Source organism: Manacus candei, unplaced genomic scaffold (assembly GCF_025592945.1).
Source record: "Manacus candei isolate 608988 ecotype Guabito, Panama unplaced genomic scaffold, ASM2559294v1 h1tg000034l, whole genome shotgun sequence".
NCBI classification, from domain to species: Eukaryota; Metazoa; Chordata; class Aves; order Passeriformes; family Pipridae; genus Manacus; species Manacus candei.
In genome coordinates this window covers 1,684,087-1,708,576 of record NW_026138082.1, presented here as the reverse complement: position 1 = coordinate 1,708,576, position 24,490 = coordinate 1,684,087, and the positions used below count along the sequence as shown (strand labels likewise).

General features: G+C 38.4%; 1 protein-coding gene across 1 annotated transcript in view; it reads right to left on the bottom strand.

The window, feature by feature from the left end:
• The window catches only part of MAP3K5 (mitogen-activated protein kinase kinase kinase 5), a 105,440-nt gene that overhangs the window by 18,248 nt on the left and 62,702 nt on the right, over window positions 1-24,490 (bottom strand). Inside the window, exons 10-19 of the mRNA XM_051792494.1 lie at window positions 23,619-23,772; window positions 22,986-23,093; window positions 17,711-17,760; window positions 13,659-13,754; window positions 12,179-12,260; window positions 10,131-10,264; window positions 4,694-4,821; window positions 2,722-2,858; window positions 1,983-2,088; window positions 314-471 (exon numbers count right to left, since the gene is read on the bottom strand). Of these exons, the coding sequence (XP_051648454.1) occupies window positions 314-471; window positions 1,983-2,088; window positions 2,722-2,858; window positions 4,694-4,821; window positions 10,131-10,264; window positions 12,179-12,260; window positions 13,659-13,754; window positions 17,711-17,760; window positions 22,986-23,093; window positions 23,619-23,772 (1,153 nt within the window). The remainder of the gene's footprint in view (window positions 1-313; window positions 472-1,982; window positions 2,089-2,721; window positions 2,859-4,693; window positions 4,822-10,130; window positions 10,265-12,178; window positions 12,261-13,658; window positions 13,755-17,710; window positions 17,761-22,985; window positions 23,094-23,618; window positions 23,773-24,490) is intronic.

Genomic DNA, 24,490 nt, shown 5'->3' with positions numbered 1-24,490 from the left:
TACATTTTTTTAAAAAATCAACAGATGTAACTAGAGGTTCTCACAAAGCAGAAAACTGCTCTTTTTTTTTTCAGTTTGGCTCTGTTTTTTATTTAAACACCCAGGCTGCTGAATAGCTGCTATATTACTCTATTCAAAAGTAGACAGCACTCCCTCTCAGTTGAATCACATTATTCTTCTTAACATCCTCAAAAACCAAGCATTTCCTTTATCTTCTTGTCCTGCAACCTCTAATTCCAGCTTCTCCAAAACAGTCACAAGATTTCCTGTGTTTACAAATACCTCTCTGAGCTGTACAAGGAATATGTCTGACCTTAAACATTGCTGCTTGTGGTTCTCCCAGTTCATAAAAAGGGGGCTTCCCTGTAGCCATCTCAATGATTGTGCATCCCAAAGACCAGATGTCTGCAGCCTTGCCATAGCCACGTGGCCCTTTGTCTATAATTTCTGGTGCCATATACTGAAGGGTACCTGTTTAAAACATATTCTTTTTTTACTTAGGGCACTAATGCTGCAAACAGATAGCTAAAGGACAAGAGGAACAAAAACACTGAGAAGTGAGAAATATTGGGAGAGTTAAAAAAAACCCTTTTTATTATTCAAAATTCAAGAATTCCCATATGCATTCCATATAAACTCAAAATACTACTCAAAATATTACTTGTGCTAAAAGCATTTGGTATTATCTACTGATGTGGATATCGGTTTTCAAAGTCAATGACAACTATTAAGGATTTCGATGAGCTTAGGATCAGACATAGTTCTCATTTACTGTATCAGAGCTTAAGATTAAAATATGGGAGATCACTCTGAATGGCACCCAGAAAGGAAAAGGAAGGGACAACTGAAATCTAAACCTAAAAGAGTTGGTATATGAATTCTGAAATAAGGGAATCAATCTAACACATCATTCGGCATTCTGTTCCACTTAGAGCAGCAATGGAAGAGCAGAGGATGGAATTAAAATAAGAGTCCCTTCTCATTTTGCATAATTATTTAATGCAGTGCCACTGCATGATTTAACATCCAAATCATATTATCAAGCAGAAAGAGGAACAAGTTAATGACAGGTTCTGTAGATAAGTGATTTTGGAGATGAAGCCAGGATGTCCAAGCCAATCAAGGGAGAAAAAAAAGTTCAGCACGATGAAAAAGCCAAGCACAGAGGAGACAGACTGAAATACAATATAGGATAGACACAGTTCTTCCGTTGTACAGACTTTGATGTCACAAGTGGAACATCCAAAACAGCGTTCTCTTTGAACAGTGTGTCTTAGTTTGAGATTGCCCCCGCAGGAGCCGGGGGCCTAGAGGTGATTGGGTCCCAGGGCAGTTTCCCCTGAAGGACCAGTCACTGCTCGCTTTGTTCGCTCCTGTGACAAACCAGATATACACAGCAGAGACTGGCACGGAACCAAGAGAGCACAGACTCAAACTTGTTTCCTTGGACTTCGTAAGGAAGAAGAGACTTCAGTAAACAGCTGGAGGTTGGTGGGGGGAGTGAATCAAAGGAAACCCTTTTCCCTGAACACTCCCATGAGAGAAAGACTGCTTACCTATCAGCCAAAGGGCTCCTCCTGGGCTGAATTAAGGGAGGGGCTTAGAAGGAAGATAGAAGTGTGTAATATTGTATATATATAGTTGTTTTTAGCTTGTACAGTATTTAATTTGTATAGAATAAATGTATATACTTTCCCTTCCCCCTATAGAGGTGTCTGCCTGAAAGTTTCTCTTTGGTGTTGAGGTAAAATTGTGGGAAGGGGTGGGAGAAGTCTGGAAATTGGATTTTGGATTTTTGTGGTGGTTCAAACCACCACACAGTGCATACAAGAACAGTGTATAGCTTAAAATTATATATCAGAAAGTTATTCTTGCAGTAGCCTTTTATACTGATTTAAAGTCAACAAAAGTTCAGCATCTGTGGATTCTGACCCCACATACAAGTTTGAGTGAGGATAAAGGAGTCTCCTCTGGGAACATACCAGTGAAAGTTTCAGTACAAGGATTGATTCCTGCAAGTCTCTTTGAAGTTCCAAAGTCCGAAATCTTTAACACTCCACTGTACGTGTTGATAAGCACGTTATCACCCTGAGGAACAGAACATTCAGAGTAATTATTTTTCTCTGCAGACTCTTCATCTAAGACTTCTTGCATAGCCTGTTCCTACAGTGCACTCTTTACTAGGTAAAAATTACCTCTTAAGCCTTTTAAGAGAGGAGATAAAAGAGAAATCAATAGTGTTTCTGGTTTATGTAATCCCATTAACAGAAACTTCATCTCAAAGTGAACTTCCCCTACTACCAGAAGGCTGTAGGAATTCAGTTAAAGAATATTAAAAGAGGGAAAACGGCTTTTTAAAAACAAAAACCCCCACTTTTTTGTCTGCAATCTCCTTGGAAAAAAAGTTGCTAAGTATTGCATCCACAATCTTCACTTCTAATCAGATTTTATAGAAGTTCAATCATGTCACTGAAAACAGAAATAAAAGTATCTACTTTATCATATCAGAAGTTGCTATATTTCAATTTTTCTAAAATAAAAAAAAAACAACCCAAATATATTTTGTTGGTTCAAATTGAAATCAACAATGGTTCACCTACCTAACCCACAGTTCAGAATAGCAGAGACCCTTCAGAAAAACAGTTTTTAAATTACAGGGAAAATAAAAAAAGCTATGCAGTTATGTAACACTGTGAGACTTAATTCTCTGCAAATTCTTACCTTTATGTCTCGATGCACTATTTGATTATCATGGAGATATTTTAATCCTTCAAGAATCTGCTTGGTGTAAAAGCCAATTGTCTGCTCGTTATTTTTTAATGGTCCCCATTTTGATCGTAGAAGAGCAGAAAGGCTGCCTATAATTTTGGACAGCAAAAAGTGAGAGTAAAAATCCAATTAAATTCTGCTTTCTCCCCAAAGGAAAAAAGTAACAACAAATATCAATCCCAGTGGAAATGTAGGCACCTCTTCTATAACCAGAGTCCTCTCCAGGCAAATGCTTACTTGCATCATCACTGGCCTGAGTGATTAAAGAGAGTCTCGGTATCTCCACTGGCCTCAGATGCAGCAGAGAAGTGTATGCTTCCTCAAGCATGCAAATCAGAACCCATTTAACCAATATGCTCACCTCCCTCCTATACCAGGAGACAAGTTAAGCCCGGGAATGTTGTAAAAGAGTGAAAAAGTGTGGATGTGCATATGCATGTGTTTTTACATACACCAACCCCACAGTTACTCAAAAAGCTAAGATCAAAAAGTGGGATTTTTGTTACATCTGGCTGCTGTGAGTTCTTTAGTTGCAAAGAGAAGCAACAATCACGAATCCCCTTTCTCGTGTCATGTACCTGAAGAGGGCTGAGCCACCAGAGAGTAGCTATGGTTGATCCAGTAGGATGAGCACAGATCATCTCTATCCTGTGTTGGGTTTGCATGGAAAGTGTTTGGTAGAAGGAGGGCTGCAAGGGGGAATTCTGTGAGAAGCTGCTGGAAGCTTCCCCTGTGTCTAATAGAGCCAATGCCAGATGCCTCCAAGACAGACCTGCCACTGGTGAAGGCCAAGCCCATCAGTAGTAGTGGCAGTACCTCTGGGATAACAGATTTAAGAAGGGAAAAAAATACGTGCAACAATTGCAGCCAGAGAGAGAAGTGAGAATATGTGAGAAAAACAGCCTTGAAGACACCAAAGTCAGCAAAGGAGGGGGAGGAGGTGCTCCAGGCACCAGAGTGGAGGTTCCCCTGCAGCCCATGGTGAAGACCATGGTGAGGCAGGATGTCTCCCTGAAGCCCATGGAGGTCCCTAAGCTGGAGCAGCTAGATACCCAAAGGAGGCTGGGACCCCGTGGGAAGCACATGCTGGAGCAGGCTTCTGGCAGGACCTGTGGCCCCACAGGGGACCCATGGTGTTCCTGAAGGACTGCACCCTGTGGAAGGGACCCACATTGGAACAGTTCATGAAGAACTGTAGCCCATGGGAAGAACTCACACTGGAGAAGGTCATGGAGGACTGTCTGTCACGGGAGGGACCCCAGCTGGAGAGGGGAAGAGTGTGAGGAGTGCTCCTCTTGAGGAGGAAGGAGCGGCAGAGACAATGTTTGATGAATTGACCACACTCCCCATCTCCCTGTGCCACTGGTGGGAGGAGGGAAAGAAAATTGTGAGTGAAGTCAAACCCAGAAAGAAGGGAGCAGTAGGGGGAAGGTGTTTTTAAGATTTGGCTTTATTTCTCATTATTGTTCTCTGATTTGTCTGGGGAATAAATTAAATTAATATTCCCAAGTTGAGTCCATTTTGCCTGTGATGGTAACTGGTGAGTGATCTCTCCCTGTCCTTATCATGACCCATGAGGCTTATGTTCTATTTTCTCTCCCCTGGCCAGCTGAAGAGGGGAGTGACAGAGCAGCTTTAGTGGGCACCTGGCATCCAACCAGGGTCAACCCACCACAGATCTGAGGTCAAAGGAGCTTGCCTGTTACAGCAATGATCTGAGCTGTATCTGCAGCACACCTATCTACATACTGAAGCAGAGGCCTCAAGTACTTTGAAGACAGTTTCCCCATTAACTTAGGAAAGAGACATTAAAGAATATTACACCTGCATGAAATGTATCTTGTGGCAGTATTACAGGTTTTTATACTTTTAAAATGCTAAAAAAACCCAACCAACCACCAAACCAGTATACCCCAAAACTTACCACCTGGCACCTGTTCCATGAATATCTTAATGAAGCCATTTTCACTAAGAGAACCTAAATACTGAACAATGTTCTTATGTTTGAGATGCTTATGCAAAGCTATTTCTTCATGCAGAGGTTGGGAGTACCTGGAAAGCAAAGAAACAGTTTATTCAAAATTGACCTTTGGGAAGAAAGCCTTGTGTTTACTGTGGTAGCTAAAACTCTGTTTTAGGTCTCATGAAACATATTTACACTGAAAATGACTACTTCATAAATGCATTTAACAACAGTGGTTGTAACCACCATATAAAAAAATTGTGTAATCATATGTAAATATATATAACATATGTAAAATAGATGTATTATTCTATATACATACAGAGAAAATATTATAAATGCATGAAAATTGACTAAGGAAAACAAAATTTGTAGAAAATTAACTGCTCTCCAGCCTAACTCAAAGAGAATAAACAGTTGTTCAAGTGGCTGGATTTGTATTAGTGCCAAAGCAAACTAGTAAACTATAAAGTTAGCATATAAATAAAACACCTTAATAATGAAAATGAATAACGATTTAAATTTTAATTAAAGTAGAAGCCTTTTCTGAAAACAAGAGTGGATATCAGAGTAAGAAAACAGAAATAATTTCATGGAGAGATATTTAAAAGAACAGATCAAAACAATATCACCAAATATAATTTAGTCCAAGGTAAAATATTTTTCAGAGATAAGCTTTTCAACAGTCTTTTTGTCAAGAAGGCTTCTGGAGTCAAGATCCTTCTCCATTGTGGAACACCACCGGAGCTCAACAGCTGATGTGCTCCCTGGGCCTGCCCTAACACTCTTCCTAACTTAGGACTGCCCTAATGCTTCCTCTTGGAAGCAGGTCAGCTGCCAGATTCTGTGTATTGTCTGGCAAAGCACTAATATCTGTGGTCAGCCTTCCAGGGCAGCTGAAATAGATGAAGGACACAGAACTACTTCTGTCAGTCGAGATGTGAGAAGCAGCTGCAGCATTTGAGCAAGTAGAAGACATTTTCAGATGTTTTTACTAAGGGAGTACTAACAGCAAACTCCACCTTGCAGCTACTTGCCATCAAAAGGAATAGTTTTACTGCCACCTTCACCAGGTTACTCTCAGCACAGACTTCACATTAACACAGGTATATTCTCATTCATTATAATTCTTCTCCCTGCACTTTTAAACCACACAGTTAACTGAGACTCAAGCAACTATAACAATTTTGAAAATAAAATAAAGCCACAAGAAAATTCTTCACTGGGATGAAGCATTTTTTATTTTAGAACTTAGCCATTAGAAGACTTTAAATGGTACAAACAAAGACAAATTCTAAACCATCATTATGGAATGGTTTGAATTAGAAAGAGACCTTAAAGATTATCTAGTTTCAACCCTCCTGACATGGACAGGGACACCTTTCACTAGACCATATTGCCCAAAGCCCCATCCAGCCCAGCCTTGAACAATTCCAGGGATGGGGCATCCACAACTTCTCTGGGCAACCTGTGCCAGTGTCTCACCAGTCTCTCAGTAAAGAATTTCTTCCAACCTAAACCTACGCTCTTTCAGTTTGAAGCCATTCCCTCCTGTCCTATGTGCCCTTGTAAAGAGCCTCTCTACAGCTTCCTTATAGATCCCCTTTAGGTACTGGAAGGTTGCTATGATGTTTCCCCAGAGCCTTCTCTTCTCCAGGCTAAACAAACCCAACTCTCTCAGCTTGTCTTCATAGGAGAGGTGCTCCAGCCCTATCATTTTTCTCATCATCCTTGTCTGTACCCGCTCCAACAGGTCCACATCATTCTTATGTTGGGGGTCCCAGTGTTGGATGCATCACTTGAGCTGGGGTCTCTTGAAAGCAGAGTAGAGAGTCAGAGTCACCTCCCTCAACCTGCTGGCCACACTGCTTTTGATGCAACCCAGGACATGGTTGGTTTTCTGGGCTGTGAGTGCATATTGTCAGGTCATGTTGAACTTCACCTAACACCCCCAAGTCCTTCTCCTCAGGGCTGCTCTCAATCCATTCTCTGCCAAACCTGTAGGTGTGCCTGGGATTGCCATGACCCACGTGTAGCACCTTGCACTTTGCCTTGTCGAACTTCATGAGGTTCGCACAGGCCCACCTCTCAAACCTCTCAAGGTCCCTCTGGATAGCGTCCCTTCCCTCCAGTGTGTTGACTGCACTACTCAGCTTGGTGTCATTGGCAAACTGTCCATGTTGTTGACAGAGATGTTAAATAACGCTGTCCCAATACCAACCTCTGAGAAATGCCACTCATCACTGACCTGCACCTGACCGTAATTCTTGAGTGAGACCATACAGCCAGTTCCTTATTCACCAAGTGGACTGTCAAATCCATGTGTCTCCAGTTTAGAGACAAGGATGTTGTGGGGGACAGTGTCAAGTGCTTTGCACAAGTCCAGGGAGATCATGTCAGCACTCTTCCCTTATCTGCCACTGCTGTAACCCCTTCATAGTAGCCTGGCAAATGTGTCAGGCATGATTTGCCCTTAGTGTTGCCATGGTGGCTGTCACCAATCACCTCATTATTTTTCATGTGCCTTAACATAGTTTCCAAGAGAATCTGCTCCATGATTGCATTAGACACAGAGGTGAGACTGACTGGCCTGTAATTCCCGGCATCTTTCTTATTCCCCTTTTTAAAAACAGGGGTCTTATTTCTTCTCTTCCAGTCAATAGGAACTTTACTGAACTGCCACAATTCCTCAAATATGATGATAGTGGCTTAGCCATTTCATCTGCCAGTTCCCTCAGGACCTGTGAATGTATGTCATCAGGTCCCAAGGACTTGTGCATGTTCAGGTTCCTCAGATGGTCTCAAACCTGATCATATGAGCAGTAGAAAGATACTTAAAAGTTGTTGCTTTCTATCAGAAGTGGACAATGCTCTCAGGCAGCTCTTGAGCTGCCCTGTGCAGTGCCAGGAGCTGGACTTGATGACCTTGATGGGTCCCTTCCAACTTATCATATTCTATGAATCTATAATCTCCTACAGTGGGTGGTTCTTTATTCTCCCAGTCCCTGCCTTTGCCTCCTGTGACCTGTGACCTGTGGCTGGAGCAGCTGTTGAACACAAAGGCAAAAAAGTCAAGACTTCTCCATGCCCTGGGTAACTAGGTCTCCCGTTTCCTTCCAGAGTGGGACCACATTTTCCCTAGCCTTCCTTTTATCAGCAACGTACTTATAGAAGCTTTTCGTGTTGCACTTAATGTCCCTGGCTAGATTCAATCAGGTACTTTAGCTTTCCTAACCTGATCCCTGGCTGCTCAGACAATTTCTCTGTATTCCTCCCAGACTACCTGTCCTTGGTTCCACCCTTTGAAGGCTCCCGTTTTGCGTCTGAGTTTGTTCAGGAGGTCCTTGTTCTTCAAGCAGGTTTCTTAGGTCTTTTTTCCTGTAGTCTAACATTTCCTGAGAAATAAATTATTCAATAGCTTATATTTAACATACAGCACTATTGAAGACTCACTGCTTTTTGCACAGAAGTAGTTTCATTTCTAGCCCTGCTCTAATTCAGAACTTAAACGGTTTTTACAAATTCAAAAGATGGTAATTTTTGCTTTTAAAATTATACAAACTAATTTCAGAGATTAATCCTTTTCTTTCTATAGACTTCTTTCGAAGTGCAAAAAGATCAGGTTACAATTAATCAGAAGTGAATTATTAATTTTTTCTTATTTTGCCATTAAAAGAATAATACTTGGAAGCCTGTAAATATTTTTGAAAGTTTAGACGAAAGACTAACAGCTTCATAATAATCTCTTCTGTGGTATGCTTTGCACACTGAGTCTGAAACCTCTTCCACTGAAAATTCTTTTAAAATGTGTATTGGAGAAGAAAAATATGTATTTTTTTTCTTTGAGCTAGTTATTGTTCTATTCAGGCTATCTTTCTATTAACTACAGTTGTTATAAAACTGCAAGAGTTATCACAGAGTGTTCTGTCAACATCTAGGCTCCAATACTGCTTAAATAATAATATTTGATGCTGGCTAGGTTGTAGAGAATAATGTTCTTTTTCTACAAATGGTTATTTTACTCCCAGGGACATACATTCTAGCTAAATGTGAGAAGAGTAACAGCCATTGTGGTGGATTAGAATAGCCTCTTTTATTTACCATTTTGAATACCAGCACTCTCCTTAAGATAACTGCTATGTAGGATGGGTAAAAGCAGCTTCCTTGCTGATATTAGTTGTAGACTGAACACTGCACAAACAAGGATACAATTATTTCATCCTACAAAGGAAATGCAGCATGCAAAAATATGGGATCAGTCATAAACCAAAAGAAGACAAATGGGCAAAAGACAATAAACTTGAAATTATAGATTCTATTCCCTCCTGAAATGATGAACAAAAATTCAACAGTTGGCACAGTTGCTATTTTATCTACATTCATTTAGTATCTAATTCCTCCTGCTACCAAGCAGTGTTTTGTCTTTATCAAAAGAGCTTCCTTCATAAAAATTATTTCTTTAACCAGGAAAAGGGGAAAGGAAGGATTTATCTTTCTCTTGCCAACCATGGCAACCATGGACTTTATTTTCTACTTTTCATAGTGTTTCTGAACATAAGCCTGAGTTATAGTCTTTTATAATATTTTACAGTCTCTCAGTCTTTAAAGATTCAAGCACTCAAGACACCTGTTAAGCAGTTTGTACAACACTTGACTTCAAAAACCAAAGGCTAATGTAGAATTTCAGAATAAGAATAACCTGACAGTTTAATCCAGTCAATTTCAGTAAGAATATATTACTTTCAACCTTATATCACTTTTATTACAATATTTGTGGAAATCTACATATACAAGATAGAATACACTGGAAGTCTTCAGATCCACAGATACTAAGGACATCAAGTGCCTGATCTTTACATGGCAACCTTTATAATTGAAAGAGAGTAACATACATAAAGTGATTGCATTAAAAAAAAAAAAATTAACAAAGAAGTCGTTCCACATGATTAATGTCACAAGGCTTCATAGTAAGTGGTGTAAAAACAAGAATGCAAAATGTCTTTATCAACAATTCAGGCTCAGAATTTTAAAGGACTCCACAGATCATGAATTTCAATATGAAATCGTCCTTTTGTAAGGACACGTCTGAGTATGTCTAAGTAGATAGAGCCAATCACTGGGTGTTTGAATGAGATTCTGCACTTTAGCAGTATTTTTTTTTGAAAGAAGTACTAGTACCAAAGCCAGCAAACATCTAAATTCTCAGTTGTGATCACGTTCTACTCCGTAACTTGGAAATACCTACTTACAAAGAAAGGGAACAGCATTATATACCACAGACAAGTAAATTATTGGCAGCTTTGTAGAAGATGTACTCCTTGATCAACCAACTGACTAATCGCATTAATGAAGAAATTATGTAACGCACAAAATTTGGAATTAGCCACAATGACTATACCTGCTGTCTCTCTCTGGGATTTCTTTAATAGCAATTCTGACTTGATTGCTCAAATCTCGTCCTGCATATACAATGCCATACGTTCCCTTGCCCAGAATGACTCGTTCGCCATTTTCATCATACTCGTAATCATACTGCAAAACAAACAACAACAACATAAAATGAAACAGAAGGATAAGATTTATTCCATCTCACCCTGTGCTCATAACTAAAGCATCTAGGATGCTAGTAGTTTTCTGCAGAATGCAAAGGAGGAAAGAAAAACACTTCAAGAAGACAATTTGGATACCGGGCAGACATGCCTATGCTTCTCCACTGGCTTCTAAGGTAGCCATTTCAGGGAAGTGCACCAAGCTAAACTATGCTGGCCTTTACCTGTTCAGTGTAGTTCGCTTGCATATCTTAGCAGCATCTGAAAATCTGCGGGCAGGTGCTGTAAAAGCAGGAGCCGACGACAGAGGGCACTCTGCGCCAAACGGAGAACACCGGCTCCCACACAGGCACGGAGAGCAAGGCACGATACACCTACTTGTTCCAGGTGCCCTCCTGACCTGACTACAGCTTCCAAAACCAGCACAGCCTCAATTCTACCAGTGCCAGGTCTGTCAGCAGACTGTGCCAATGGAGGTTAGTGAGGACTGCAGTGCATTGAGTGGTTTCAGCTGAGTTTGAATTTCAAAGAGTTTAAGGCAAGTCCAAAAAGGTTTGTTAGACAGATTATCTGATCTGTCCCCTTTTGTGTAACAAAGGAATGTAATTTCACAAGGTCACTCCTGTGCTAAACCCAGTAACTTATGCTTAAATAAAGTATTTTTTATTTTCCATCAAATAAAGATGGCTATTTTTTTTAATAAGAGAGAGAATCCACTTCTTTTAGTACTTTGTTTCACCAATTAATTACTCTTATGGTGAAGTCATGCCTCTTAATTCAAATTTCTTCTATTACTATTTAATTACATTTTTTTCAAATTATTAAAGAGATCATTAGCACATTGTTATTTTTCCTGTAAAAATATTTGCCCACTGTGATCAAATCACCCACTGCTTTTCTTTTTGCTAAAATAAACAAGCAGGCACCCTAAGGTTCTCATTATAGGCTATTTTTCTATGCCACAAGTTACCTCAGTGGTTTTCCTTTGCCTGATCTCTGATTTCAGATATATTATAAAATGACAACTTGAAAACTGGGACAGAGGGCTGTTTGTATTCATTACACAGCACTGACTCTCTCAGTTAGTTATAGATGTCTCTAGAGCTTCGGGACAGCAGATTTTCATGTGACAGGGCATGGGCTTAGATATTCTATCCTGTTTCCCTGCCACCTCAAAGAAAGCCCTATTACCTTAAGTGCTGCATTGCACCCAATGGCCTGGTACTCACTTTTCAACTAGGTGTATGTTCAGATAAAACTCAGGGTGAGAACAGAGCATGTAACGGTGTACTCAGCCAAGCTATAACTTAGCTAACAGGGGTAGTAACAGAAGTAAGTTTGAGTTTGTGGGCTAAGGGTATAAACAGACTCCCAGCAGCACCAACATCATCATCTGATTTGAGTTAGTTGTTCATTGCCGTGCTACCTACAGACAGTAACTAGCCAGGACAAGCCTTCCCCTACTAGAATTATATCCTTACTTGTTGTGCAGACGATCTGCCAATAATGTAAGTGCACACGATTCCAGTGATGCATGAAACAGACAACAAACAGTCTTTAAAATTTAAACAGATCCTAATGCTGCCTGACTATGAGTACATTCTGATGTAACTGTTACAAGAGTCACTCTGCAATCAGCACCATGGCAGAACTCCAACATTGTGTACCTTCTAAAGTGAGTATGCTAACTGAATTATGAGAGATTTAGCTATGCTGGGTATAAAGACTACATCAACACCCTTAAAAAGAATCATTAATAGATAAACAGTAGAGGATAAGATTTTATAAACAATAAGTTCACTAATTCTCCCAGGAAAGGGGTGAGTAACTTACTTCTGTGAAATACTAGACGAGAAGCCCAAAATTTAGCATGTTGGGGGAAAAAAAGTAAAAATACCTCTAGAGAGTCTCCATCACATTCCCCTTCTTCTGTAGTCTTCCCTATTTCTTCAGTGATACTGTTCACCATGTCAAAAAATCTATACCAAAAAAAATAAAAAAAGAGAAAAGAAAAGCAAATACACACTTAAGACAGTATGAGGACAAAGAAAACACTTCTCTCTAAAGTAATGAATGAAAAAAGAGAGGACGTAAGTACAGTAAGTATTATTTTATATAATTACATATTATATAACAATAATACATAAGTATATATAATTTATACAGTCAGTATAAATTCAGTATAAAACTTTGCCTATCAGTAGAAAAGGAAAATTTTGTTTACATGCAGAATTAACAGTCAAAATCTGCAGTTTTTCTACTTCTTTTACATACTTCTTTTATCATACTCCATGATATCTGAAATTATTAATGAAATTCATATTTCAAAATCTACACTCAGGGTAAAATTCTCATCCTATACCATCATTTCTTTATGTCCAATGAAAACACTGAAGTATCATGAGAAGTGCCTAGAAGTCCTGCCTACATTTGGAAGAGTTTTTGTAGCGTAGGAATGCCAGTTTCAAGTTTTTGCTTGAATGAAAAGGGTGTCTATTTTGCACCTTTTCATTAAAAAATAGTATTATATACGGCTTCTATCCTTTTGAAAGAATGCAAGTACAAAAATCATGTCACACTTACTTATCTCTTAAGAAGAGCTCAGATATGAAGGGGAATGAACATGGTAAAAGGACCTATATGAACTAGAATGGATGAGTAAACAATCTAGAGATTGGGCTGGGAGGTGGCCACAGTCATTAATAGAGAGTATTAATTTTAGGCAAAGTTGCAGCCTTTTTAGCACAAAAAGACATGAAATTTCCTCTGGAAATGCCTCCTGGATCAATTCAAGACCACAGCCCTTAAGCTTATGGAGCAGAAACACAGCCTAGAAAAACTGCAACACCCCTAATTTTGTGCAACAAACCCTTGCCACTTATCCTGTAGGGACACAGAAACAATCTTACTTATGTAAACATATACTAATGTAAAAGAAATTAAGTGTGCTTCCTCATAATAGCAAATAAAACTGTAGTTACAGTTAAAGAAAAATCCTGACTTTCTTGTTACCCCAAATGTTCCCACTTCAGAGAGTCCATTTTAAGTTTATGATGCTTTGTTGAACTGGGGGCAAAGAGACAGTTTTAGTAAGCCTTAATATGATAACTATTACAAAACTAACCCCAGGAAGGTGTGTGTAAAAAAATAATCAAATTTGTAATTACATTTGTTTCTAATGTTTGTCTGAGCTTGTACTTTGACCCTTCATACATCATATCTCCAGGGTACTGTAGTATTAAGTTTTAATAGATGACCACTTATGATGCTCAGATCAACTGTCACCATAGCTCTGAAACAGTCAGTCCCTGTTGTGCATGAAGACACCATCTACCCCATCACAGGCCATGCTTTTTTCTGAAATAACAGTGACAGACCTTTTGCAATGAAGTTCTGTGCAGAAATAGATTTGAAAGTCATCTGAGTTGTGCAGCACGTATAGGAAACAGCATCGTTCTTCAAACTTCGAAATGCTGAAAGAACAGACAAGCAAGTTATTGGAAAGATGCATTTGGACTTCCACCAGCTTTGTCAAACCATACAGATCAACCCATTTAACATGGGAAAGCACCAGATTAAACCTGAGAAGCCATAGTTTTTCCTTATTGTAAAATTACCCTCTTCTATCCTCCGAAGTTCACATTCTGCTGTTTGCTATCATTCAGCCGGCCCCCCTTGTCCATGGATTGCCCAAGAAACAGCGGGAGCAAAGAAATTCATTGGAGTATTTCCATTGACCTGTAACACTTTTATCTTCCATGCATTTAGGTAAGGCCCTTAATTTTCACTCCTGTAGCCAGGATGAAACATCCTTTCAGGATCATATTAGAAAACTGGACTTTGAACTCAAATCAAGAATTCTTCCTTCTTTAGACATCAGCCACAGCTCAATCTTGAACACAAAAATTTCTGATCAGTGCTTTGTTAATTGGTACATTGATAGTACATTAGAAAAATATTTTTAAAATAAGTCAGCATCCAAATATGAGGTGAGTGACTTTACCCCCCTTGCCCACCCACATCTTCCTTCAGTTTTGGTTTTATCTGCTATAACTGGAGAACAAAGGTAACAAGAAGGCAAGAATGCCATTTTCTTATAGATGCACGGATGTCTCAACAGAAAAACAGAAGAGGTGCAAACTCTGGTACAACTATCAGTTTTCCACCCCAAGTAGGCTGCAGCTCTTGTAAAGATTCATGAGAACTGTTTTATATGCATGTCATTACTCTGCTCCTTAAAGAAAATATTAAATTTTATTTGAAATAGCTCTTTCTGTAACTTTGTCACATATTGAGTGCCAGCTGTCAAGCTAATGCAGTATAATTGATTGTTACTATATTCAAAAAGAGGGAAAAAAGATGGCTAGAGGTGTTACAAGGGAATATAATGTAGTATGTGAGAAATCAAGACAAAGTAAGTCTCCTTATTTATATTATTAATATACTGGACCAAATCCACAGTCCTAGTGAAATCAATCCACTTTAGCTGGATCAAGATGCCAACATGTTTTTCCTTAATTTATGGTACAATAAAGTAGAATTATATTCTATGTTGTGCTAAAGGACTGACAATTTGATTAACATAACAGGTTTTCTTTAAGTATGAGGAAACACTTGGAATTTTCAGCCTTTAAAAGGTGTCTAAGGATCCTTGCTTTCCTTTACGATTCTTCTATTCTAGAGCCTGGTAATTTTTGATAAATAAATGGCTCTTTAGACGAGCTAGGGGGTCTGCCTTTCATAAAGCTTCTTATGAGGAGAGCAAACTTCATGATAAAAATATCTGGTTTTGGGTATGGTGACTCATTTATTTTCACATTAGGAAAAATTCCCATAAATTTGGGAAGAGAGTCACTGTCTCCAGTTTATAAACTATTTTTTAATTCAAGTTTTTCAAGCATATAAGTAAACTCCCTAGATATGGAGTAACTGATATTAACAGAATTACTCATTCATTTCAAGTTCCATGCATGTTTCAACATTTTACTGAATAAACTGTCAGCTGAAACCTGACATGCCCAGAAACCACTGACTAACACAGCAGTGAATAAAGGGCTAAGAACGTGGAGTGTACACAGAGGCCATGCAAATTCGTAAACATTTAAGACCTTTAGGTGAGCATTTACATTGCTTATATGTTGCTTCCCTTCCAGAAAAATGTCGTTGAAGTAAAAAACATCCAAGTTCTAAAAAGTGACTCTAAAAAGTGACATTGCTCAGGAAATGCCTCATTTTGACAGTGCCCAAGCAGATGTAGTACTCGCTGACTTCTATAACAGCAGAACTGAGGTTGAATTTGCAAAACTCCAGAAACAAACAGGGAAGCACAGCGTAGCATGGCCTTGTGCCCAGCTCGTGTACATCCACAACTCCCCTTAGTCAATGAGAAACACTGCAAATGCTGTAACTACTGATTACTAGTACTTCCAGATGAAGCAGCAGATGAAACAGTTGAACACTGGCAGCAACCACAGAAAAGCAGTTGTTTGGAACTTTTGTATGTTTGCTAGAAGTGTAGCAGTACAGACACCTCTCACTGTTGTAATTAAGTTGTCTGACGAGATTCAAAGCTCCAAGAACTTGGAACGGAAGACAAATATCCTTGTGTTAAGCTTGTCTAAGTTCTTAAGCTACGAAGGAAACTGCATGCAGATCTGAATCCAACTTTTCCACTGTCTCTAACACAATATTCATCAGGATGACCTCTGAGGCACTCTCTCGCAGAAACAACACAAGTAGCATGTATTTCATAATTCAGGTTTTGTTCTAAACAGTGAGATAAAGCCAACTTGTAGTCTAGCAACTGCAGTCTGCCACTTGATTTTTTGTTTTTCTATTGGAAAAATAAAGCACCTTGTGGTAGCAGCCATGTTCCAAAAGGTCTGATAAAGCCTTTAAGAATAACAGCACTTTCTGGCCTGATTCAATAAGAAACACTTGTACTTAAGAGGTCAAGAAGGCATATGGCAAAAGTAAAGATATTTACATTGGCACACAAACTGCTTATCGATGAGTTTCTCATGCTAAAGCCAGTTGCTATAACTTACTGCATACAGAGTGTGATCTAGCACTGTTCTGCTCAGAGAGTTCTATATACTTACCAAGTTGCTTTGTAGTTCTTGAGAGCTGAACCCCATTACTCATGAAACAAAGCCCTGATTACACTGGCTGTTATGCAGCACGCAGAAGAAGTGACCCTCTGTCACTTCTGCCAAGTATTTACCAGAAACATTTCAATGCCAGATGTCTCTTCAGGCCAGCCTGTCTCCTTATGTAATGCCATAAATATTTATGGAGGTCTTTGTTGAAAAAGCCTCCAAGATCATGGACAAAGACCTGCCTTGTACATTAAGGCTGCATTTCTAAAGCTGATTCTTACTAGTCTAGAAAGGCTGAGGATCCTCATAATGCTGGGAACTCCCCCTTCCTAGACCGCTTTTAGTCTAGGAGTTTCAAAGTAGCCAAAAATAGTCTTGATCCAAAAATAGGTTAGAAGCAGGCCTGGTTCTGAAGGTTCTCCCACTACAAAGAATACTTGCCTTCATAAAACTGGGGAAAAAACCCCCTGTAAAACACTGAAAAATGAAATAATCAGAAATTTAATCTATATTTAAAAGAAAAAAAAAAAGCTCATTCCTTTTTATGCTTGCATAAGATAAATATTTCCTCTTGCAGCTACTCATGGAGGCAGCCAGAGAGTTCTCTAAGAATTCACAGTGACTCTTGGCTCACTGTAAAGTCATCTGAGTTGTTTTGGACATCTGTTCAGAAGAACAGTTTTGAAATTAAATTGACAAGTTAAATGATAATTCACAGTTTAAATAATGAATGCAGGAGGGTACACCAGAAACAGTATTGACCATAGAGTGGTTTAATAAGGCGTAGGGGAAGTAAAACCAAAAGGACAATATACAAACAAATTCTTCCCCCCCCCCCTTTTTTTTTAGAAGCACACAAAAACATACTGTAACCAAAACCCAAACCAAACTGAACTAACCATATCATTGCAATTTTTGCCTAAAATAAGCTGAATCCCACAGGATTGAATCTTTGTGCCTATTGATAGTTTGTTTTTTTAAGTTACTTTTTGGAAGGAAAAAGAACTATCCATCTGTGCAAAAACGTCCTGCAGACATAGCAACAGCTTTATGTGTCAAACAGTTATTATTAGAACAGAGCAATGACTATTTTAAAAATATAAGTTTTCTGGACTTTTTTTAATTACACTAAAAGCAAAGTGGAAAGTTGCAGGATGACAAAGTACAGATAAATCCTAGGGGAAAAAAAGAGACTAAGATGAAGAAGTGATACAAAGAGGTTACGGCAGTCATAGAATATCACTGTCACTCCTAGGTCCACAGTGGCAGCTTAATACAACATTCATTCAGTTACTCTTCTCATTTCAGAACACAAAATGGAAACAACTCACCTTACTCCCCTGATAGAAGCAGCACAGAAGTTCCACTCATGGATACCTTTCTGTAACACAGAGTAGAAAATATATAAATAAATAAAACATTCCTTCCTACAGATGAAGTGCCAGTAGGCATATCTTCTAGACTGAAGCTCATGAGATGGAATGAGAAACACTTAAATTACAACAGTCTATTACCTGTTAACAGTTATTTTTCAGGGCTTTTTTTTCACCTGAAACCAAAGCAACAGAAGTTCTATCTAGAAGTTTTGGGTTATTTCCTTACTGTTTACTCTGCAAACACAATATACTATTTTAGAAAACATTCAAAACAGCAGATAACAAGAGCTGCCAGTATAGCCTTGTCTGGATACTGAACCTGGGAACACATGCAGCCCTCTGGAAAGTGGGGGGAAAAATATTCCACCTCTGAGAATAACAAGAGCCTGTTCTGCACACTCAGTCCCCTAATATGTGAGAAGACCAGGTGGAGAGAGCTACAAGTAGAAAATCTAATGCAGGAGAGCAAAGTGGCAAATTCTTGAAAAGTAGGGGGAATTGCTCAGGGAAGCAAATCTGAAGACAAAGTGTCCAAAGAAACAGAGCCTATTTCACTAGGAATCCAGAAGAGAGCAGTAAGTAAGTACCAAAATCCCTAAGAGCTGCTGGAGTAATAAACATGGCTGGAAGAAAGAAACCACTCTATGAAAACACAAAGTGCCAGGCCTCACTTTTTTTCAGATCTTTTAAACTTACAGTTGTCACATTCAGCAGAACTGAGTTCTCTCTGTAGACAGTCATATTGCTCTGTGTTTATATTCTAATAAAACTTTACTGTTAGCAAACAGAAGTCTTTTGTATCTTCTAATGAAAACATTCTCCTTTCAGGAAAAGGTACAACTACACCACCTCACGGCCCTGGCAATGTTGTGATCCCATCACAATGAAGAACATATTTGAATTCTGCTTTCTAGAGCTGAATTTCATTTGGCATTTTAGTGATCCGAGCAATTAAAATTCCCAGACCTTTCTTACTCATGCACATGGCTAGGCTTCGCGAACGAAGATTAAGGAAGGTTCTATCCACATTTATTACAGGCACACTGTACTAAGAGATAAATTTATAGCATAAGGGCATAGTGTCAAACACAAACATAACCAAATATATTCCATAATAAGGCTTTAAAATGTGTAGCTTATAAAATGTTTATTGAATAGTGAAATACACAGAAGTCAGAACAGACACACTGCCAAAACAGTTGCACAATGTGCAGGAAATGACAGTGGAAATTACTGTCCCAGCTATAACAGCTTTCTATAAGGTTTCCTACATCCTATTTTCCCTCCCCTATAATTCTTTCCTTCCTGCTCAAATCACATTAAAGGTTGTGATGCTAATATGAAATGCCTAAGACAATGTACCAAAAATGCAAGCAAATATCTTTCTTGATGCACAAGTTTCACACTATTATAATTGTAAAGCACAAAGAGATACTCCAGTATCTCTTCAATGTTAAATGGAGCAAGGGTTTCTCCAGTGGTGTACAGGAACAGGAGAATAGCTTGATATCACGAAAAGTTGAGTAGAAGTACTAACTGATGCTAGCATGAAGAGTCTGTGAAACTACTATTCGAGTTGCCTGGTTCTCTTGCATGATGAAAGATCACCAACTCAATTCCTCTGCTAATAAGGTGTTTCTGCACTGTCTTTTACTCCTCCCTTCATATACAAAGTCTGTCAGTTTCCAATTTTCAGAGCTCAGCTATTGGTGCTATCCACTATTAGGAATAATCTGAAATGTAAATAAATTAAAATATATGTCCTGGCAGGCAGAAATGCTCAAGAAACATAACAAGAAACATAATCATTGTGGTTTTTACCTGTAATCTATGTGCAACTAATCTCTCACAAACTCATACGTCTTACTACACAAAGTTCTCAAGCAATGACATAATATAAAAGTTATGTTCCTTCATGATCTTGCCATGATCTTTGAATACGCTGGAGTAAATATATCAGGCGTGCTATCCAAATTCAGCATCTGTTCTTCGGTTAGGCAAAAAAACATCAACTACCCAAAACAAAACTCAAAATGGATTCAGAAGCCAATATGAAACAGAGACAGGCTGTTCTATTTCGAACTTAAAAACAGCACTGCTGCATTCCTCTAACCCCATGCGGAAAGGGCTGCTAAAATTAGGGAACTGCAAGGCAAAGGTACTGTGCATTCTACAAAATAAAATGCTGTCTGATTTTTGTAGGCATTTGTTTATCTTAAACTCAGTAGTAATGACATAAATGTTTAGATATGTTTCTAAAAAAAAGCAACAGAAAAGGAAGAGGCCACGTTATTTATCCTGGTATTGACTGTCATTTGTCTATTTAATTTGTGCATGAAAGGAAGTTTATATGCTTTGTAACTCACAAATCTTATTCTTGGAGCACTGACTGAATTCTGGAAAACAAGGACAACCATTAATTTATGCACCAAAATGAACTGAAATCTGAAGCTCTGACAGACCTATAGTTGGTAGATTGAAACTGGACAGATGAAGTTTCCAAACCCAACTGTCTAACATGTCCTTGCAGTAGACACAGGTGGTATTTGCTTGTTAATCAGCCTCTAAAATGCCTGGTTTTGGCCTAGTAAGGATCAAAGTACAAGTATTCCTCTTTGTAGTGGGCTGACACAATAAATCATTTTCCTTCACAACATCTTGTAGCAAAGACAAATATTATATTGGTTATATTCAGCTGAAAAGGAAGCTGGTGCCTCCAAATTTTTCTAGTCCCTTTTCTCCCTGTAAGGTTTCTGATTCTAAGGACTTTGACAAATTGCAACAGACTATAATTGTACAGCTGAAAGGGTAACTACCAAATTGCCCATTGCATTCTTTTGATGGGTATGATGGCTCACAGGGCAAGGATGCCTGCACTGAGTATTAATCAGATCCCTGGCTACTCAATAAGGGTATCACAGTAAGGATTCTGGCCAGAGCAAAAGTACTGGGAAATGCATTTAATGTCTAATGCTATTGATTAACACTAGGGCAGCAAAACCAGGAAAACACTAATCCACAGAAAATACAAAGATACACGCCTCATATCAGGAAGGAGGAGGGGAAAAGAGAAAGAGAAGGTATAACATACTACAAAGAAACTTTAAACACAGGATAACAGATTTATAATAATGGAAAATGCTACTAAGCAAAGGTTACAAACCCTGCAAAGCCAAAATACCTATCTTCTGAACACCAAACACATATAGACTGATACATCCAAATCCTTCTCCCAGTTACAGGATAACTGGGCAGTCAAGTGACACAGATTTGAAACAGGTTATTGCTGAAAGTATCAAGCAAAATATCCCAGTACCTAAACGATAAATGAATGCACCATGCAATACTATTTTTGGAATATGAGTGCACATGCTCAAGTAAGGTTAACTCAAACTGGAACATAAGAAGTCATGGCAATGAGGTGCCATGTGCGGCCAGTATACCAAGCCTATTTGTTTTGCCAAAAAAGAAACCTACACAAAAACCCACACTAAGAGATATTAGGATTCTCCTTAAAAATACAGTAAGGTAAAGTTCTCTCAAAGAGAGAAAGGAGCCGCTTAACATAAACACTATGTTAGCAAAAGAACACGTGCGTATGAAATGACAACAAACAAATTCAGATTGAAAACGAGAAGACTTAAAGGAATACTCTTCTACTTCACCAGTAGCATTCCACTCTTGTCTCTTCTAGAGGTACAGTGAAATTCTCAAACCACTTTCCAGCATGATCGGTCAACTGTGAAACCTACACTAGTATTCAGACAGAGCTTGATCACTTTATGTGAAACATAATATGGGAAGAGCGTCTGCAATAGAGGCAAACAGGACTCAACAGTCCAGAAAATTCCCTCTAGTCCTATGTTTCTTCTTATGCTACAGTTAAGCAACTTAACAGAATGGAAAGTATCGTCTGTAGATGAACTAAATACACGCACAAAAAGGCACACAAAAGCAAAACCAATATGTAAGTACAAGTAGTTTCTAAATAAGTCAAATTCTGAATATAGAAATACTTTCAGAAGAGGTACTTTAGAAAAGCAAGATTTAGTCTGTAATACTGACAAATAATTCTTTACCGTGGGGTAAATTTTTATTTTGCCCAAGAATTGTATAAATTTATTTTTTAAATTATTCTCAGAGGCTAAGCCTACTTCAAAAAACATCAGAGTAAACAACAAATAAACAGAAATTCATTGGTCTAGGCAAACATTTCAGTTTGTGCTCTGAAGATGCTATTTCAGCTGCCATTTATATTTTCTCATGAACTCATAGCAAAAACTCTAAGCAGTAGAGCCTCACTGTATTTTGAGTTCAAAAATGTTTCTCCGTTTACAGACTACTAGTTAGGAACGCTGAAGATGTTGGACTTGCCAGTGCTAGGTTAACAGCTGGACTTGATGATCTTAAAGGTCTTTCCCAACCTGAACAATTCTACGATTACCTAAAAAACAGGTCTTCGCTGTCTAATCCTGCAAGCAAACAAAATGCTGCCACAGAAGAATGAATAGTGCTAGTTCTTACAAATCACACCATCCCCAGTGTTTTGTCTTAAGCTGACTCAGTCTCCTTTTATTCTTCATATACCCCTTCATGTTTCTGTGCTGTCATCCTTCTCCAGGGTTCTACGACATCCTCCCTGTCTTCCCCCTTACCAACATTTTGCTTCCTAAGTATCTCAGAATGTAATAACCATTCCAGGTTTTCCTCTTCCCTTCCATCTCCGGTTTTTTTAAGCACCTTTCCAAATACATCTGGCTATCTCACACCTTGACATAGGACTTCCCAGCTTTTCCAATTTCTAGAGCATCCATCTATCCTTCTGCCACATACTTATTTGGCTTTTGATTGATTCCGCTCCCATTTTAACATACCAGTCTCTATTACTTTCATATTAGAATATTTATCACAGCTGACAAGTAAAACTGCAAGTAGAGGAAGAAATCTTAAGCAACAGACTTGTTGTATATTATTCACTGGTTTAAAACAATCTGAAAGAAGATGCCAGTTATTTTGAAAAATGATGGGAGACAAAAGATCCATTGAAAATCAGGATAATCTTAAGCACAGCAACATATGTTCACAGCATCTTCCTGTGTGTTACTAGAACACCTTACTACTTTTCAGAATCACCATTAGATGTAACTGATTATATGTTACATGTACTATGTACCATGTATACTTTTCAATTGTGAAAAAAGTTACAATTACAGACAACGTCATGGTATACCTTGTCATCAGGCAGCACATGCCAGATGGATACAGTCTTCTCCTCAGCTTCACTGTTGATAGAGAGATATGAGGGCTGATAGATTTTGGTTGGTTCTAATATTAAAACCTAGTAGAAAAAAAATATTTTTAATAGTTAGTGCAAAATCTGTGGAACTTCAAAAAGTATTGAAATCTGTTAGAACTATTTCTGTAGTCATACCATAGTAAGAAAAACAGGGGAAACAATGAAAGGCAAAATTTTAGGTACAGGGCTAGTTTAGTATGGTTGACAGTAATTTAAGATTAAAAAAAAAGCCAATTTTACTTTAGTTTTTTTATATAAGGCTACTATGAGTCAATTTTGCAAACTACTTTTTTGAAAACTATCAGGTTTTGAAAATCTTTCTGTCACAACTCCTTCTCTTGCAATGCCACTCTAGAATGTCCATCTCCTGTGTGGAGAAGATTCATGGTACACCTTTACCATCTTTTGGTAGAAGCATATTTGGCTAAATTAGAGAAACACATTAACCTAAACTGAACTGCTTTTGATTTAGACCACCATGAACTGTAGCCACCAGATCAAAAGATTTTCTCAAAAGCAACAAGCACCTCTGCAAATCCCCTAAGACCCAACAGAACAACCGCTTACTGGAAATCGAACTACAGTCACATCTGTCTTTGTGGCTTCAACAAGGAAGTCCATCCAGAAATCGACAAGTTCCTGGGTGGCCGTATGTTGCTCTGGAGTCAGCTTCTTAAAATGCTGATATATCAAAATAGTCTCTACAATAGACTTCAGGTACCTGTGATCATCCAAACATACACAGATAGTAAATTTAATACAGTTTGTAAATAAATACACCAAGGCTGCCAGTAACATTTTGCTTCTCTAGGACTGCTTTTCATAGTAGCAATTCCCAATTAGAACTGGAAACATAGGTGCTAGTCAACTCAAATATAAATAACACTCCTTCCTGCACATATTCCTAATACCACATATTGTCTTCTATCACACTTCATGATATAGCTAAATCCTCTACCTAAGTGAGCCCATGTCCAATTTGTTTCAGTAGCGACCTACCTCAAATAAAAATTCAAATGAAAAGTCCAGTAGTTTAACTTTCTATAGTATTCTGTCTTCTATATTGGGTCTGCATTGACAATTATTTTACACAGATTTCTAAAACATGATGCTTCTGGAATTGATTATCCTATAAAGATGACAACAGCTATGCTAAGCAGTTTTTTGGCATTGTTAGGGAAGGACAACAGCAGTGCTGAATGTCTCCCCTAAATGCAGCTCTCTGCTGTTCTGCTTTCTGGTGCTGATTTATGGGGCTCCTTCATAACATTGCTTTTTCTTGGCATTTTAGACAAAAAAAGGTTGTACACATAATGTCATGCAATCTTTATGAATACTATAGCAATGAGATATACATGCTAAAAGAGGATTTATCCCAGTTATCACTTTATCAACATTAGGCTATGCATGGAAGCTTTTGTTTTCAAGCTCATGACAAG